Source organism: Ranitomeya imitator, chromosome 3 (genome assembly GCF_032444005.1).
Source record: "Ranitomeya imitator isolate aRanImi1 chromosome 3, aRanImi1.pri, whole genome shotgun sequence".
Taxonomy (NCBI): domain Eukaryota; kingdom Metazoa; phylum Chordata; class Amphibia; order Anura; family Dendrobatidae; genus Ranitomeya; species Ranitomeya imitator.
In genome coordinates this window covers 786,594,568-786,611,864 of record NC_091284.1, presented here as the reverse complement: position 1 = coordinate 786,611,864, position 17,297 = coordinate 786,594,568, and the positions used below count along the sequence as shown (strand labels likewise).

At 55.8% G+C, this 17,297-nt stretch overlaps 1 protein-coding gene across 3 annotated transcripts in view; it reads left to right on the top strand.

Moving 5' to 3' along the window:
- MRE11 (MRE11 homolog, double strand break repair nuclease) overlaps positions 1-17,297 on the top strand; it is a 329,642-nt gene that overhangs the window by 62,249 nt on the left and 250,096 nt on the right. For all 3 annotated transcript variants that reach the window (XM_069759160.1, XM_069759161.1, XM_069759159.1), the window contains exon 8: positions 6,442-6,627. In XM_069759160.1, the coding sequence (XP_069615261.1) occupies positions 6,442-6,627 (186 nt within the window). The remainder of the gene's footprint in view (positions 1-6,441; positions 6,628-17,297) is intronic.

The window sequence follows — 17,297 nt, the reverse complement described above, 5'->3', positions numbered from 1 at the left end:
TTTGGAAACTAGACCCCCAAAGGAACTTATCTAGATGCATATTGAGCACTGTAAACCCCCAGGTGCTTCACAGAAGTTTATAACGCAGAGCCATGAAAATAAATAATTTTTCTTTCCTCAAAAATGATTTTTTAGCCTGGAATTTCCTATTTTGCCAAGGGTAATAGGAGAAATAGGACCCCAAATGTTCTTGTCCAGTTTGTCCTGAGTACGCTGATACCCCATGTGTGGGGGTAAACCACTGTTTGGGCGCACGGCAGGGCTCGGAAGGGAAGGCACGCCATTTGGCTTTTTAAATGGAAAATTAGCTCCAATCATTAGCGGACACCATGTCACGTTTGGAGAGCCCCTGTATGCCTAAACATTGGAGATCCCCCACAAATGACCCCATTTTGGAAACAAGACCCCGAAAGGAACTTATCTAGATGTGTGGTGAGGACTTTGAACCCCCAAGTGCTTCACAGAAGTTTATAACGCAGAGCCATGAAAATAAAAAATAAAAATTTTCTCAAAAATGATCTTTTAGCCTGCAATTTTTTATTTTCCCAAGGGTAACAGGAGAAATTTCACCCCAAAAGTTGTTGTCCAGTTTCTCCTGAGTACGCTGATACCCCATATGTGGGGGCAAACCACTGTTTGGGCACACGCCGGGGCTCGGAAGTGAAGTAGTGACGTTTTGAAATGCAGACTTTGATGGAATGCTCTGCGGGCGTCACGTTGCGTTTGCAGAGCCCCTGATGTGGCTAAACAGTAGAAACCCCCCACAAGTGACCCCATTTTGGAAACTAGACCCCAAAAGGAACTTATCTAGATGTGTGGTGAGCACTTTGAACCCCCAAGTGCTTCACAGACGTTTATAATGCAGAGCCGTGAAAATAATAAATACGTTTTCTTTCCTCAAAAATAATTATTTAGCCCAGAATTTTTTATTTTCCCAAGGGTTACAGGAGAAATTGGACCCCAAAAGTTATTGTCCAGCGTCTCCTGAGTACGCTGATACCCCATGTGTGGGGGTAAACCACTGTTTGGGCACACGTCGGGGCTCAGAAGGGAAGTAGTGACTTTTGAAATGCAGACTTTGATGGAATGGTCTGCGGGCGTCACGTTGCGTTTGCAGATCCCCTGGTGTGCCTAAACAGTAGAAACCCCCCTAAAGTGACCCCATTTTAGAAACTAGACCCCCCAAGGAACTTATCTAGATATGTGGTCAGCACTTTGAACCCCCAAGTGCTTCACAGACGTTTACAACGCAGAGCCGTGAAAATAAAAAATAATTTTTCTTTCCTCAAAAATGATGTTTTAGCAAGCATTTTTTTATTTTCCCAAGGGTAACAGGAGAAATTGGACCCCAGTAATTGTTGCGCAGTTTATCCTGAGTATGCTGGTACCCCATATGTGGGGGTAAACCGCTGTTTGGGCACACGTCGGGGCTCGGAAGTGAGGGAGCACCATTTGACTTTTTGAATACAAGATTGGCTGGAATCAATGGTGGCGCCATGTTGCGTTTGGAGACCCCTGATGTGCCTAAACAGTGGAAACCCCTCAATTCTAACTCCAACACACCCCTAACCCTTATCCCAACTGTAGCCGTAACCCTAATCACAACCCTAACCACAACCCTAACCCTAAGGCTATGTGCCCACGTTGCGGATTCGTGTGAGATTTTTCAGCATCATTTTTGAAAAATCCGCGGGTAAAAGGCACTGTGCTTTACCTGCGGATTTTCTGCGGATTTCCAGTGTTTTTTGTGCGGATTTCACCTGCGGATTCCTATTGAGGAACAGCTGTAAAACGCTGCGGAATCCGCACAAAGAATTGACATGCTGCGGAAAATACAACGCAGCGTTTCCGCGCGGTATTTTCCGCACCATGGGCACAGCGGATTTGGTTTTCCATATGTTTACATGGTACTGTACACCTGATGGAACACTGCTGCGAATCCGCAGCGGCCAATCCACTGCGGATCCGCAGCCAAATCCGCACCGTGTGCACATAGCCTAATTCTAAAGGTATGTGCACACGCTGCGGAAAACGCTGCGGATCCGCAGCAGTTTCCCATGAGTTTACAGTTCAATGTAAACCTATGGGAAACAAAAATCGCTGTACACATGCTGCAGAAAGCACGGAAACGCAGCGGTTTACATTCCGCAGCATGTCGCTTCTTTCTGCCGATTCCGCAGCGGTTTTACAACTGCTCCAATAGAAAATCGCAGTTGTAAAACCGCAGTGAAAGGCGCGGTAAATCCGCGATAAATCCGCAGCGGTTTAGCACTGCGAATTTATCAAGTCCGCAGCAGAAAAATCCGCAGAGGACCAGAATACGTGTGCACATACCGAAACCCTAGCCCTAACCCTAACCCTAACCCTACCCCTAACCCTACCCCTAACCCTAACCCTTCCCCTAACCCTACCCCTACCCCTAACCCTATTCTAACATTAGTGGAAAAAAAAAAAATCTTTATTTTTTTATTGTCCCTACCTATGGGGGTGACAAAGGGGGGGGGTGGTCATTTATTATTTTTTTATTTTGAGCACTGAGATATAATCTATCTCAGTGATCAAAATGCACTTTGAACGAATCTGCCGGCCGGCAGATTCGGCGAACGCACTGCGCATGCGCCCACCATTTTGGAAGATGGCGGCGCCCAGGGAGAAGACGGACGGATCCCGGCAGGACCGGTAAGTATGATGGGGTGGGGGGAAGCACTGGGGGATCGGAGCACGGGGGTGGTGGAACGGAGCACAGGGGGGGGGGGGTGGATCGGAGTGCAGGGGGGGTGATTGGAGCACGGGGGTGAGCGGACAAGAGCACGGGGGGGAGCGGAGCACAGGACGGAGGGGAGCGGGGCAGTGTACCCGGCAGATCGGAGGGCTGGGGGGGCGATCGGTGGGGTGGGGGGGTGGCACATTAGTATTTCCAGCCATGGCCGATGATATTGCAGCATCGGCCATGGCTGGATTGTAATATTTCACCCGTTATAATGGGTGAAATATTACAAATCGCTCTGATTGGCAGTTTCACTTTCAACAGCCAATCAGAGCGATCGTAGCCACGGGGGGGGGGGGGGAAGCCACCCCCCCTGGGCTAAACTACCACTCCCCCTGTCCCTGCAGATCGGGTGAAATGGGAGATAACCCTTTCACCCGGCCTGCAGGGACGCGATCTTTCCATGACGCCACATAGGCGTCATGGGTCGGATTGGCACCGACTTTCATGACGCCTACGTGGCGTCATGGGTCGGGAAGGGGCTAGCAATATTTTTGAGTTGGAGGTGACAGGAGGTGGCAAGAGTTTGGACGTGGGGTTTGAAGGACAGGGCAGAGTCGAGAGTTACCCCGAGGCAGCGGATGTCAGGTGCGGGTGAGAGCGTGATGCCATTTACCATAATAGATAGATCAGGTAGGGGGGATACGTGAGGTGGGGGAAAGATGATGAATTCGGTTTTGTCTACATTGAGTTTAAGGAAGCGAGAGGTGAAGAAGGAGGATATGGCTGACAGGCATTTTGGGATTCTGGACAGCAGAGAGGTGACATCTGGGCCAGAGAGGTAGATCTGAGTGTCGTCCGCATACAGGTGGTACTGGAAGCCATGGGACTTTATGAGTTGTCCTAGGCCAAGGGTATAGATGGAAAAAAGTAGAGGCCCTAGGACAGAACCTTGAGGGACTCCAACAGAGAGAGGGCGGGATGAGGAGTTAGTGTGGGAGTGGGAAACGCTAAATGTGCGGTTGGATAGGTATGAGGCAATCCAGAACAGGGCAAGGTCTTTGATGCCGAGGGAAGAAAGAATCTGTAGCTGTAGGCAGTGATCGACTGTGTCGAAAGCAGAGGACAGGTCAAGAAGGAGGAGGATGGAGAACTGTCTGTTAGCTTTGGCTGTGACTAAGTCATTAGTAATTTTTGTCAGGGCAGTTTCGGTGGAGTGGTGGGGGCGGAAGCCAGATTGGAGGTTGTGAAGAAGAGAGTTAGATGAGAGGTGGGAGGAAAGTTGAGCATGGACATGCTGCTCAAGGAGTTTTGAAGCAAACGGGAGCAGTGATATGGGGCGATAGCTGGGCATAGCAGTTGGGTCAAGGTTAGTTTTTTTGAGGATGGGTTTGATGGTGGCATGTTTGAAGGCAGAGGGGAAGGTACCGGAAGAGAGCGATAGGTTGAAGAGATGGGTTAGAGCTGGAATGAGCGTGTTAGTGAGCAGGTGTAATAAGGGCCACTCTAGCCATAAGTATAGAGTGTGACGAGAGAGATAGGTCATGTATAATAATGTTTACCCATGATGAGCCGACCAGCACTATGCCGATGTTCGTTTTGCATGTAGCTTTCTCAAGGGGAGGCACTTAGCCTTGCTCAGCTCACTTGCCCTGGTGCAGTGGCAAGTGGGGTGATAGTATTGGGGTTGATGTCACCTTTGTATTGTCAGGTGACATCAAGTCCAGAGGTTAGTGATGGAGAGATGCCTATGAGACACCCACATTACTAATCCCATAGAGATATTCTAGAAAAACACACGCCCAGAATAAAGTCCTTTTAATTGAAATAATAACACGGGCTCCTTCATTGACTGTAAATTAAACAATGCTCATGTCATCGTCCATTTCACTGAAGCCAATGTCTCCTGTAACAGAATTAAAATAATAAACAACAATATTCCTCACTAGTGATGAGCGAGTATACTCGTTGCTCGGGTTTTCCCGAGCTCGCTCGAGTGGTCTCCCGAGTATTTGTAACTGTTCGGAGATTTAGTTTTTGTCGACGCAGCTGCATGATTTACGGCTACTAGCCAGCCTGAGCACATGTGGGGGTTGCCTGGTTGGTAGGGAATCCCCACATGTGTTCAAGCTGTCTATCAGTTGTAAATCATGCAGCTGAGGCAAAGAAAACTAAATCTCCGAGCAGTTACAAATACTCGGAGACCACCCGAGCGTGCTCGGGAAAGCCCGAGCAAGGAGTATACTCGCTTATCACTATTCCTCACCTGTCCGCATAGAAGATAATCCAGAATGTCCCACGATGATCCTGATGACTTTGAGAGCAGTCACTGATGTGACTGCTCTCAAGGACAGCCGGCTGCATACCGATAGGATACACCTGCAGTGTATGGCGTTGAGCTGCCGTGTGAAAGTTGACCAGAGTTCATCAGCTAATGAGCCCTGGTGATCTCACTTACAGCACCGTTGCTGCTTAAGGATTTTATTCAATTTGACACTACACACCGAAGAAACCTGAACACATGGGCTACTTGCACAGTGAACAAGTCTGTAAGAACATGTTCACACACCACCAAGAAACCTGAAGACACAAAAGAGAATGGTAAAACCAAAAACACTCAGTTTGAAAAAATGTTTGCAGTAATCCGCAAGTGCTAGTAAAAGATGTAAATAACAGGGTATTTGGTTGATACGTTTTATGCAAAAAATGTATACTAAGCTGCTCTACCAATCTTCACGGTATACCCATATCAGAGCAGTCCTAACTAATGTATGCAATCCCTATCTGATGTATTTAAAAACCTGATCATCTGTATATTACCTGTGTGAACAGGGTTCAGAGAGGAAAAATCCATGTGTGCATACAGGGCAGAACAGCTTTTGTGCAGCTAGCCCAAGAGGAGTGGTGGAACTCCCCAGTCTTGTAGACACAAGAGAACAATCATGGAAACAGGAACACATGGGCTACTTGCACAGTGAACAAGTCTGTAAGAACATGTTCACACACCACCAAGAAACCTGAAGACACAAAAGAGAATGGTAAAACCAAAAACACTCAGTTTGAAAAAATGTTTGCAGTAATCCGCAAGTGCTAGTAAAAGATGTAAATAACAGGGTATTTGGTTGATACGTTTTTTGCAAAAAATGTATACTAAGCTGCTCTACCAATCTTCACGGTATACCCTTATCAGAGCAGTCCTAACTAATGTATGCAATCCCTATCTGATGTATTTAAAAACCTGAAAACGTATCAACCAAATACCCGGTTATTTACATCTTTTACTAGCACTTGCGGATTACTGCAAACATTTTTTCAAACTGAGTGTTTTTGGTTTTACCATTCTCTTTTGTGTCTACACCGAAGAAACCTGTAGCATTATAGCATAGCCATGAAGGTAGAAGAAGTGAGTCAGTGCAGAATTTTGGGCATTACAAGGGTTGGTGTGTATGGGTAAAGATCTGCACCTTTTAGTTTCTTTTGATTTTGAACATATTCTTGTTTCCATCCATAAAATGAAAACCTGTCCTAGCCGCGTCTACAGACATAGATGCAAGGAGCAGCCGAGACGTGAGGTCGGACATCTCCGAACCTGTCACAGTCATGTACGCCCTCGCCTGGCTCCATTAGTCCCGCAGATATGGATGGAGTGGTCATGAGCGACTGTATTGTTCCTGGTCATCTATGTTAAAGCCTCTTTATTTATTGTCTCTTTTATTTTTTTTTTTTTTTTGCAGAAGTAAACATGGGGCCACAAATTACATCCCTGAGCAGTTTCTGGATGACTTTTTGGATTTGGTCATTTGGGGCCATGAACACGAGTGTAAGATAGCGCCGGTGAGGAACGAGCAGCAGCTCTTCTATGTGTCGCAGCCCGGGAGTTCTGTGGCCACGTCCCTGTCCCCCGGAGAGGCAGTAAAAAAGTACGTCTATTGAGTAAAATGCCTTCTGTGCCTTCAGACAAATTCATGTCTATTGACTGATAAGTAATAATTGCTGTTATGTAGTTAGATGGATATTCCCATCTCCAAGATCCTATCCCAATATGTAGTAGGTGTAATTATAATAATATTGGCCAATACCTATAATTAGAAATGTAGTGTAGTTTTTCTGATTCACTATGTCTCTTTCTTCATGTTCAGGCATTGCAGGACCTTGGGTATCCATGGTTACGACCACTAACAACTAACTGTCACTATATCAGTGGTCGTAACCATGGATGCCTAAAGTCCTGAATAAGAGGAAAGAGACAAAGCGAATCAGAAGAACTATACTACATTTCTAATTGGAGGTATTTCCTAATGTTATTATTATTACACCTACTACATATTGGGATGTTGGGGATGAGAATATCCCTTTAATGGCCAGTGTCATAAATGTATGTCCCAGGCATGGCTCGGGTCCAGAGGTTATACCCCCAGCATCCACATTGTGCATCACTTATAACATAGAGCTAGCACTGCTACCCAGAAAAATATTTCTAAGGGAATGGCAGAAATCCCCTTACTCCAACAAAAAAAAATATTTTTTTTTTTTGTACGGTATATGTACCGCCACATGGTGCCATTAAATAATACAATAAGCATTTTAAAAAAAAACCTCATATGGGTTTGATAAGTTATAAATAAAATGCGCTTGTCATAGTACAGGGATGGGAAAAAAAATCACTGTGATTCAGACTACGTTCTTACGATAAGTTTTTCCTGTTGCCGAAAATTCTGCACGTATTATGTAAATTAGGTTACTTGCGATTTTTTTTTTTAGGTTAGTTTTTGATGTGTTTCTGCATCGGAAATGTACTGAATGTATGACACACAGACTGCGGCCTCTACTCTACGGCGCACAGTGTGCAGCCTCTCCTGTACAGTGCACAGACTGCGGCCTCTCCTGTACGGCGCACAGACTGCGGCCTCTCCTGTACGGTGCACAGACTGCGGCCTCTCCTGTACGGCGCACAGACTGCGGCCTCTCCTGTACGGTGCACAGACTGCGGCCTCTCCTGTACGGCACACAGACTGCGGCCTCTCCTGTACGGTGCACAGACTGCGGCCTCTCCTGTACTGTGCACAGACTGCGGCCTCTCCTCTACAACGCACAGACTGCGGCCTCTCCTGTACGGCGCACAGACTGAGGCCTCTCCTGTACGGTGCACAGACTGCGGCCTCTCCTGTACGGTGCACAGACTGCGGCCTCTCCTGTACGGTGCACAGACTGCGGCCTCTCCTGTACGGTGCACAGACTGCGGCCTCTCCTGTACGGTGCACAGACTGCGGCTTCTCCTGTACGGTGCACAGACTGTGGCCTCTCCTGTACGGTGCACAGACTGCGGCCTCTCCTGTACGGTGCACAGACTGCGGCCTCTCCTGTACGGTGCACAGACTGCGGCCTCTCCTGTACGGTGCACAGACTGCGGCTTCTCCTGTACGGTGCACAGACTGTGGCCTCTCCTGTACGGTGCACAGACTGCGGCCTCTCCTGTACGGCACACAGACTGGGGCCTCTCCTGTACGGCGCACAGACTGCGGCCTCTCCTGTACGGCGCACAGACTGAGGCCTCTCCTGTACGGTGCACAGACTGTGGCCTCTCCTGTACGGTGCACAGACTGCGGCCTCTCCTGTACGGTGCACAGACTGTGGCCTCTCCTGTACGGTGCACAGACTGCGGCCTCTCCTGTACGGTGCACAGACTGGGGCCTCTCCTGTATGGCGCACAGACTGCGTCCTCTCCTGTATGGCGCACAGACTGCGGCCTCTCCTGTACGGCGCACAGACTGCAGCCTCTCCTGTACGGCGCACAGACTGCGACATCTCCTGTACGGCGCACAGACTGCAGCCTCTCCTGTACGGCGCACAGACTGCGACATCTCCTGTACGGTGCACAAACTGCGGCCTCTCCTGTACGGTGCACAGACTGCGGCCTCTCCTGTACGGTGCACAGACTGCGGCCTCTCCTGTACGGTGCACAGACTGCGGCCTCTCCTGTACGGTGCACAGACTGCGGCCTCTCCTGTACGGTGCACAGACTGCAGACTCTCCTGTACGGCGCACAGACTGAGGCCTCTCCTGTACGGCGCACAGACTGCGGCCTCTCCTGTACGGTGCACAGACTGCGGCTTCTCCTGTACGGTGCACAGACTGTGGCCTCTCCTGTATGGTGCACAGACTGCGGCCTCTCCTGTACGGTGCACAGACTGCGGCCTCTCCTGTACGGTGCACAGACTGCGGCCTCTCCTGTACGGTGCACAGACTGCGGCTTCTCCTGTACGGTGCACAGACTGTGGCCTCTCCTGTACGGTGCACAGACTGCGGCCTCTCCTGTACGGCACACAGACTGGGGCCTCTCCTGTACGGCGCACAGACTGCGGCCTCTCCTGTACGGCGCACAGACTGAGGCCTCTCCTGTACGGTGCACAGACTGTGGCCTCTCCTGTACGGCGCACAGACTGAGGCCTCTCCTGTACGGTGCACAGACTGCGGCCTCTCCTGTACGGTGCACAGACTGCGGCTTCTCCTGTACGGTGCACAGACTGTGGCCTCTCCTGTACGGTGCACAGACTGCGGCCTCTCCTGTACGGCACACAGACTGGGGCCTCTCCTGTACGGCGCACAGACTGCGGCCTCTCCTGTACGGTGCACAGACTGCGGCCTCTCCTGTACGGTGCACAGACTGCGGCTTCTCCTGTACGGTGCACAGACTGTGGCCTCTCCTGTACGGTGCACAGACTGCGGCCTCTCCTGTACGGCACACAGACTGGGGCCTCTCCTGTACGGCGCACAGACTGCGGCCTCTCCTGTACGGCGCACAGACTGAGGCCTCTCCTGTACGGTGCACAGACTGTGGCCTCTCCTGTACGGTGCACAGACTGCGGCCTCTCCTGTACGGTGCACAGACTGTGGCCTCTCCTGTACGGTGCACAGACTGCGGCCTCTCCTGTACGGTGCACAGACTGGGGCCTCTCCTGTATGGCGCACAGACTGCGGCCTCTCCTGTACGGCGCACAGACTGCAGCCTCTCCTGTACGGCGCACAGACTGCGACATCTCCTGTACGGCGCACAGACTGCGGCCTCTCCTGTACGGCGCACAGACTGTGGCCTCTCCTGTATGGCGCACAGACTGCGTCCTCTCCTGTATGGCGCACAGACTGCTGCCTCTCTTGTACGGCGCACAGACTGCAGCCTCTCCTGTACGGTGCACAGACTGCGACCTCTCCTGTACGGCGCACAGACTGCGGCCTCTCCTGTACGGTGCACAGACTGTGGCCTCTCCTATATGGCGCACAGACTGCGTCCTCTCCTGTATGGTACACAGACTACGGCCTCTCCTGTATGGTACACAGACTGTGGCCTCTCCTGTACGGCGCACAGACTGCGGCCTCTCCTGTACGGTGCACAGACTGTGGCCTCTCCTGTACGGCGCACGGTGTGCAGCCTCTTCTGTACGGCCCACAGACTGCGTCCTCTCCTGTACGGTGCACAGACTGCGGCCTCTCCTGTACGGTGCACGGTGTGCAGCCTCTTCTGTACGGCCCACAGACTGTGGCCTCTCCTGTACGGCGCACAGACTGCAGCCTCTCCTCTACAACGCACAGACTGCGGGCTCTCCTGTACGGCGCACAAACTGCGGCCTCTCCTGTACGATGCACAGACTGCTGCCTCTCCTGTACGGTGCACAGACTGCGGCCTCTCCTGTACGGCGCACAAACTGCGGCCTCTCCTGTACGGCGCACAGACTGTAGACTCTCCTGTACGGCGCACAGACTACGGCCTCTCCTGTACGGCGCACAGACTACGGCCTCTCCTGTACGGCGCACAGACTGTAGACTCTCCTGTACGGCGCACAAACTGCGGCCTCTCCTGTACGGCGCACAAACTGCGGCCTCTCCTGTACGGCGCACAGACTGTAGACTCTCCTGTACGGAGCACAGACTGCGGCCTCTCCTGTACGGTGCACAGACTGCGGCCTCTCCTGTACGGTGCACAGACTGCGGCCTCTCCTGTACGGTGCACAGACTGCGGCCTCTCCTGTACGGTGCACAGACTGCGGCCTCTCCTGTACGGCGCACAGTGTGCAGCCTCTCCTGTACAGCGCACAGACTGCGGCCTCTCCTGTAAGGTGCACAGACTGCGGCCACTCCAGTACGGCGCACAGTGTGCGGCCTCTCCTGTACGGCGCACAGTATGCAGCCTCTCCTGTACGGCGCACAGACTGCGGCCTCTCCTGTACGGCGCACAGACTGCGGCCTCTCCTGTACGGTGCACAGACTGCGGACTCTTCTGTACGGCGCACAGACTACGGCCCTTCCTTTACGGTGCACAGACTGCGACCTCTCCTGTACGGCGCACAGTGTGTGGCCTCTCCTGTACGGCGCACGGTGTGCAGCCTCTCCTGTACGGCGCACAGACTGCGGCCTCTCCTGTACGGTGCACAGTGTGCGGCCTCTCCTGTACGGCGCACAGACTGCGGCCTCTCCTGTACGGTGCACAGACTGTGGCCTCTCCTGTACGGCGCACAGACTGCAGCCTCTCCTCTACAACGCACAGACTGCAGCCTCTCCTGTACGGTGCACAGACTGCTGCCTCTCCTGTACGGTGCACAGACTGCGGCCTCTCCAGTACGGCGCACGGTGTGCAGCCTCTCCTGTACGGCGCACAGACTGCGGCCTCTCCTGTATGGGCACAGTGTGCGGCCTCTCCTGTACGGCGCACAGACTGCGGCCTCTCCTGTACAGCGCACAGACTGCGGCCTCTCCAGTACGGCACACAGTGTGTGGCCTCTCCTGTACGGCGCACGGTGTGCAGCCTCTCCTGTACGGCGCACAGACTGCGGCCTATCCTGTACGGCGCACAGACTGCGGCCTCTCCTGTATGGGCACAGTGTGCGGCCTCTCCTGTACGGTGCACCGACTGCGGCCTCTCCAGTACGGCGCACAGTGTGTGGCCTCTCCTGTACGGCGCACGGTGTGCAGCCTCTCCTGTACGGCGCACAGACTGCGGCCTCTCCTGTACGGTGCACAGTGTGCGGCCTCTCCTGTACGGCGCACAGACTGCGGCCTCTCCTGTACGGCGCACAGACTGCGGCCTCTCCTGTACGGTGCACAGACTGTGGCCTCTCCTGTACGGCGCACAGACTGCAGCCTCTCCTCTACAACGCACAGACTGCGGGCTCTCCTGTACGGCGCACAAACTGCGGCCTCTCCTGTACGGTGCACAGACTGCGGCTTCTCCTGTACGGTGCACAGACTGTGGCCTCTCCTGTACGGTGCACAGACTGCGGCCTCTCCTGTACGGCGCACAGACTGCGGCCTCTCCTGTACGGCGCACAGACTGAGGCCTCTCCTGTACGGTGCACAGACTGTGGCCTCTCCTGTACGGTGCACAGACTGCGGCCTCTCCTGTACGGTGCACAGACTGCGGCCTCTCCTGTACGGTGCACAGACTGTGGCCTCTCCTGTATGGCGCACAGACTGCGTCCTCTCCTGTATGGCGCACAGACTGCGTCCTCTCCTGTATGGCGCACAGACTGCTGCCTCTCCTGTACGGCGCACAGACTGCAGCCTCTCCTGTACGGTGCACAGACTGCGACCTCTCCTGTACGGCGCACAGACTGCAGCCTCTCCTGTACGGTGCACAGACTGTGGCCTCTCCTGTATGGCGCACAGACTGCGTCCTCTCCTGTATGGTGCACAGACTACGGCCTCTCCTGTATGGTACACAGACTGTGGCCTCTCCTGTATGGCGCACAGACTGCGGCCTCTCCTGTACGGTGCACAGACTGCGGCCTCTCCTGTACGGTGCACAGACTGCGGCCTCTCCTGTACGGTGCACAGACTGTGGCCTCTCCTGTACGGCGCACGGTGTGCAGCCTCTCCTGTACGGCCCACAGACTGCGGCCTCTCCTGTACGGTGCACAGTGTGCGGCCTCTCCTGTACGGTGCACAGACTGTGGCCTCTCCTGTACGGCGCACAGACTGCAGCCTCTCCTCTACAACGCACAGACTGTGGGCTCTCCTGTACGGCGCACAAACTGCGGCCTCTCCTGTACGATGCACAGACTGCTGCCTCTCCTGTACGGTGCACAGACTGCGGCCTCTCCTGTACGGCGCACAAACTGCGGCCTCTCCTGTACGGTGCACAGACTGCTGCCTCTCCTGTACGGCGCACAGACTGTAGACTCTCCTGTACAGCGCACAGACTACGGCCTCTCCTGTACGGTGCACAGACTGCTGCCTCTCCTGTACGGCGCACAGACTGTAGACTCTCCTGTACGGCGCACAGACTGCGGCCTCTCCTGTACGGAGCACAGACTGCGGCCTCTCCTGTACGGTGCACAGACTGCGGCCTCTCCTGTACGGTGCACAGACTGCGGCCTCTCCTGTACGGTGCACAGACTGCGGCCTCTCCTGTACGGTGCACAGACTGCGGCCTCTCCTGTACGGCGCACAGACTGCGGCCTCTCCTGTACAGCGCACACACTGCGGCCTCTCCAGTACGGCGCATGGTGTGCAGCATCTCCTGTACGGCGCACAGACTGCGGCCTATCCTGTACGGCGCACAGACTGCGGCCTCTCCTGTATGGGCACAGTGTGCGGCCTCTCCTGTACGGCGCACAGACTGCGGCTTCTCCTGTACGGCGCACAGACTGCGGCCTCTCCTGTACGGCGCACAGACTGCGGCCTCTCCTGTACGGCGCGCAGACTGCGGCCTCTCCTGTACGGCGCGCAGACTGCGGCCTCTCCTGTACGGCGCGCAGACTGCGGCCTCTCCTGTACGGCGCACAGACTCCGGCCTCTCCTGTACGACGCACAGTGTGCAGCCTCTCCTGTAAGGTGCACAGACTGCGGCCTCTCCAGTACGGCACACAGTGTGCGGCCTCTCCTGTACGGCGCACAGTATGCAGCCTCTCCTGTACGGCGCACAGACTGCGGCCTCTCCTGTACAGCGCACAGACTGCGGCCTCTCCAGTACGGCACACAGTGTGTGGCCTCTCCTGTACGGCGCACGGTGTGCAGCCTCTCCTGTACGGCGCACAGACTGCGGCCTATCCTGTACGGCGCACAGACTGCGGCCTCTCCTGTATGGGCACAGACTGCGGCCTATCCTGTACGGTGCACCGACTGCGGCCTCTCCAGTACGGCGCACAGTGTGTGGCCTCTCCTGTACGGCGCACGGTGTGCAGCCTCTCCTGTACGGCGCACAGACTGCGGCCTCTCCTGTACGGTGCACAGTGTGCGGCCTCTCCTGTACGGCGCACAGACTGCGGCCTCTCCTGTACGGCGCACAGACTGCGGCCTCTCCTGTACGGTGCACAGACTGTGGCCTCTCCTGTACGGCGCACAGACTGCAGCCTCTCCTCTACAACGCACAGACTGCGGGCTCTCCTGTACGGCGCACAAACTGCTGCCTTTCCTGTACGGTGCACAGACTGCGGCTTCTCCTGTACGGTGCGCAGACTGTGGCCTCTCCTGTACGGTGCACAGACTGCGGCCTCTCCTGTACGGTGCACAGACTGCGGCCTCTCCTGTACGGCGCACAGACTGCGGCCTCTCCTGTACGGCACACAGACTGCGGCCTCTCCTGTACGGCGCACAGACTGCGGCCTCTCCTGTACGGCGCGCAGACTGCGGCCTCTCCTGTACGGCGCACAGACTCCGGCCTCTCCTGTACGACGCACAGTGTGCAGCCTCTCCTGTAAGGTGCACAGACTGCGGCCTCTCCAGTACGGCGCACAGTGTGCGGCCTCTCCTGTACGGCGCACAGTATGCAGCCTCTCCTGTACGGCGCACAGACTGCGGCCTCTCCTGTACAGCGCACAGACTGCGGCCTCTCCAGTACGGCACACAGTGTGTGGCCTCTCCTGTACGGCGCACGGTGTGCAGCCTCTCCTGTACGGCGCACAGACTGCGGCCTATCCTGTACGGCGCACAGACTGCGGCCTCTCCTGTATGGGCACAGTGTGCGGCCTCTCCTGTACGGTGCACCGACTGCGGCCTCTCCAGTACGGCGCACAGTGTGTGGCCTCTCCTGTACGGCGCACGGTGTGCAGCCTCTCCTGTACGGCGCACAGACTGCGGCCTCTCCTGTACGGTGCACAGTGTGCGGCCTCTCCTGTACGGCGCACAGACTGCGGCCTCTCCTGTACGGCGCACAGACTGCGGCCTCTCCTGTACGGTGCACAGACTGTGGCCTCTCCTGTACGGCGCACAGACTGCAGCCTCTCCTCTACAACGCACAGACTGCGGGCTCTCCTGTACGGCGCACAAACTGCGGCCTTTCCTGTACGGTGCACAGACTGCGGCTTCTCCTGTACGGTGCACAGACTGTGGCCTCTCCTGTACGGTGCACAGACTGCGGCCTCTCCTGTACGGTGCACAGACTGCGGCCTCTCCTGTACGGTGCACAGACTGCGGCCTCTCCTGTACGGCACACAGACTGCGGCCTCTCCTGTACGGCGCACAGACTGCGGCCTCTCCTGTACGGCGCACAGACTGAGGCCTCTCCTGTACGGTGCACAGACTGTGGCCTCTCCTGTACGGTGCACAGACTGCGGCCTCTCCTGTACGGTGCACAGACTGTGGCCTCTCCTGTACGGTGCACAGACTGTGGCCTCTCCTGTACAGTGCACAGACTGCGTCCTCTCCTGTATGGCGCACAGACTGCGGCTTCTCCTGTACGGCGCACAGACTGCAGCCTCTCCTGTACGGTGCACAGACTGCGACATCTCCTGTACGGCGCACAGACTGCAGCCTCTCCTGTACGGCGCACAGACTGTGGCCTCTCCTGTATGGCGCACAGACTGCGTCCTCTCCTGTATGGCGCACAGACTGCGTCCTCTCCTGTATGGCGCACAGACTGCTGCCTCTCCTGTACGGCGCACAGACTGCAGCCTCTCCTGTACGGTGCACAGACTGCGACCTCTCCTGTACGGCGCACAGACTGCGGCCTCTCCTGTACGGTGCACAGACTGTGGCCTCTCCTGTATGGCGCACAGACTGCGGCCTCTCCTGTACGGCGCACAGACTGCGGCCTCTCCTGTACGGCGCACAGACTGAGGCCTCTCCTGTACGGTGCACAGACTGGGGCCTCTCCTGTACGGTGCACAGACTGCGGCCTCTCCTGTACGGTGCACAGACTGTGGCCTCTCCTGTACGGTGCACAGACTGCGGCGTCTCCTGTACGGTGCACAGACTGTGGCCTCTCCTGTACAGTGCACAGACTGCGTCCTCTCCTGTATGGCGCACAGACTGCGGCTTCTCCTGTACGGCGCACAGACTGCAGCCTCTCCTGTACGGTGCACAGACTGCGACGTCTCCTGTACGGCGCACAGACTGCAGCCTCTCCTGTACGGCGCACAGACTGTGGCCTCTCCTGTATGGCGCACAGACTGCGTCCTCTCCTGTATGGCGCACAGACTGCGTCCTCTCCTGTATGGCGCACAGACTGCGTCCTCTCCTGTATGGCGCACAGACTGCTGCCTCTCCTGTACGGTGCACCGACTGCTGCCTCTTCTGTACGGCGCACAGACTGCAGACTCTCCTGTACGGCGCACAGACTACGGCCCCTCCTGTACGGTGCACAGACTGTGGCCTCTCCTGTACGGTGCACAGACTGCGGCCTCTCCTGTACGGTGCACAGACTGCGGCCTCTCCTCTACAACGCACAGACTGCGGCCTCTCCTGTACGGCGCGCAGACTGCGGCCTCTCCTGTACGGCGCACAGACTGCGGCCTCTCCTGTACGGCACGCAGACTGCTGCCTCTCCTGTACGGCGCACAGACTCCGGCCTCTCCTGTACGACGCACAGTTTGCAGCCTCTCCTGTAAGGTGCACAGACTGCGGCCTCTCCAGTACGGCGCACAGTGTGCGGCCTCTCCTGTACGGCGCACAGTATGCAGCCTCTCCTGTACGGCGCACAGACTGCGGCCTCTCCTGTACAGCGCACAGACTGCGGCCTCTCCAGTACGGCACACAGTGTGTGGCCTCTCCTGTACGGCGCACGGTGTGCAGCCTCTCCTGTACGGCGCACCGACTGCGGCCCATCCTGTACGGCGCACAGACTGCGGCCTCTCCTGTATGGGCACAGTGTGCGGCCTCTCCTGTACGGTGCACAGACTGCGGCCTCTCCAGTACGGCGCACAGTGTGTGGCCTCTCCTGTACGGCGCACGGTGTGCAGCCTCTCCTGTACGGCGCACAGACTGCGGCCTCTCCTGTACGGTGCACAGTGTGCGGCCTCTCCTGTACGGCGCACAGACTGCGGCCTCTCCTGTACGGTGCACAGACTGGGGCCTCTCCTGTACGGCGCACAGACTGCAGCCTCTCCTCTACAACGCACAGACTGCGGGCTCTCCTGTACGGCGCACAAACTGCGGCCTCTCCTGTACGGTGCACAGACTGCTGCCTCTCCTGTACGGTGCACAGACTGCTGCCTCTCCTGTACGGTGCACAGACTGCGGCCTCTCCTGTACGGTGCACAGACTGCGGCCTCTCCTGTACGGCGCACAAACTGCGGCCTCTCCTGTACGGTGCACAGACTGCTGCCTCTCCTGTACGGCGCACAGACTGTAGACTCTCCTGTACGGCGCACATACTACGGCC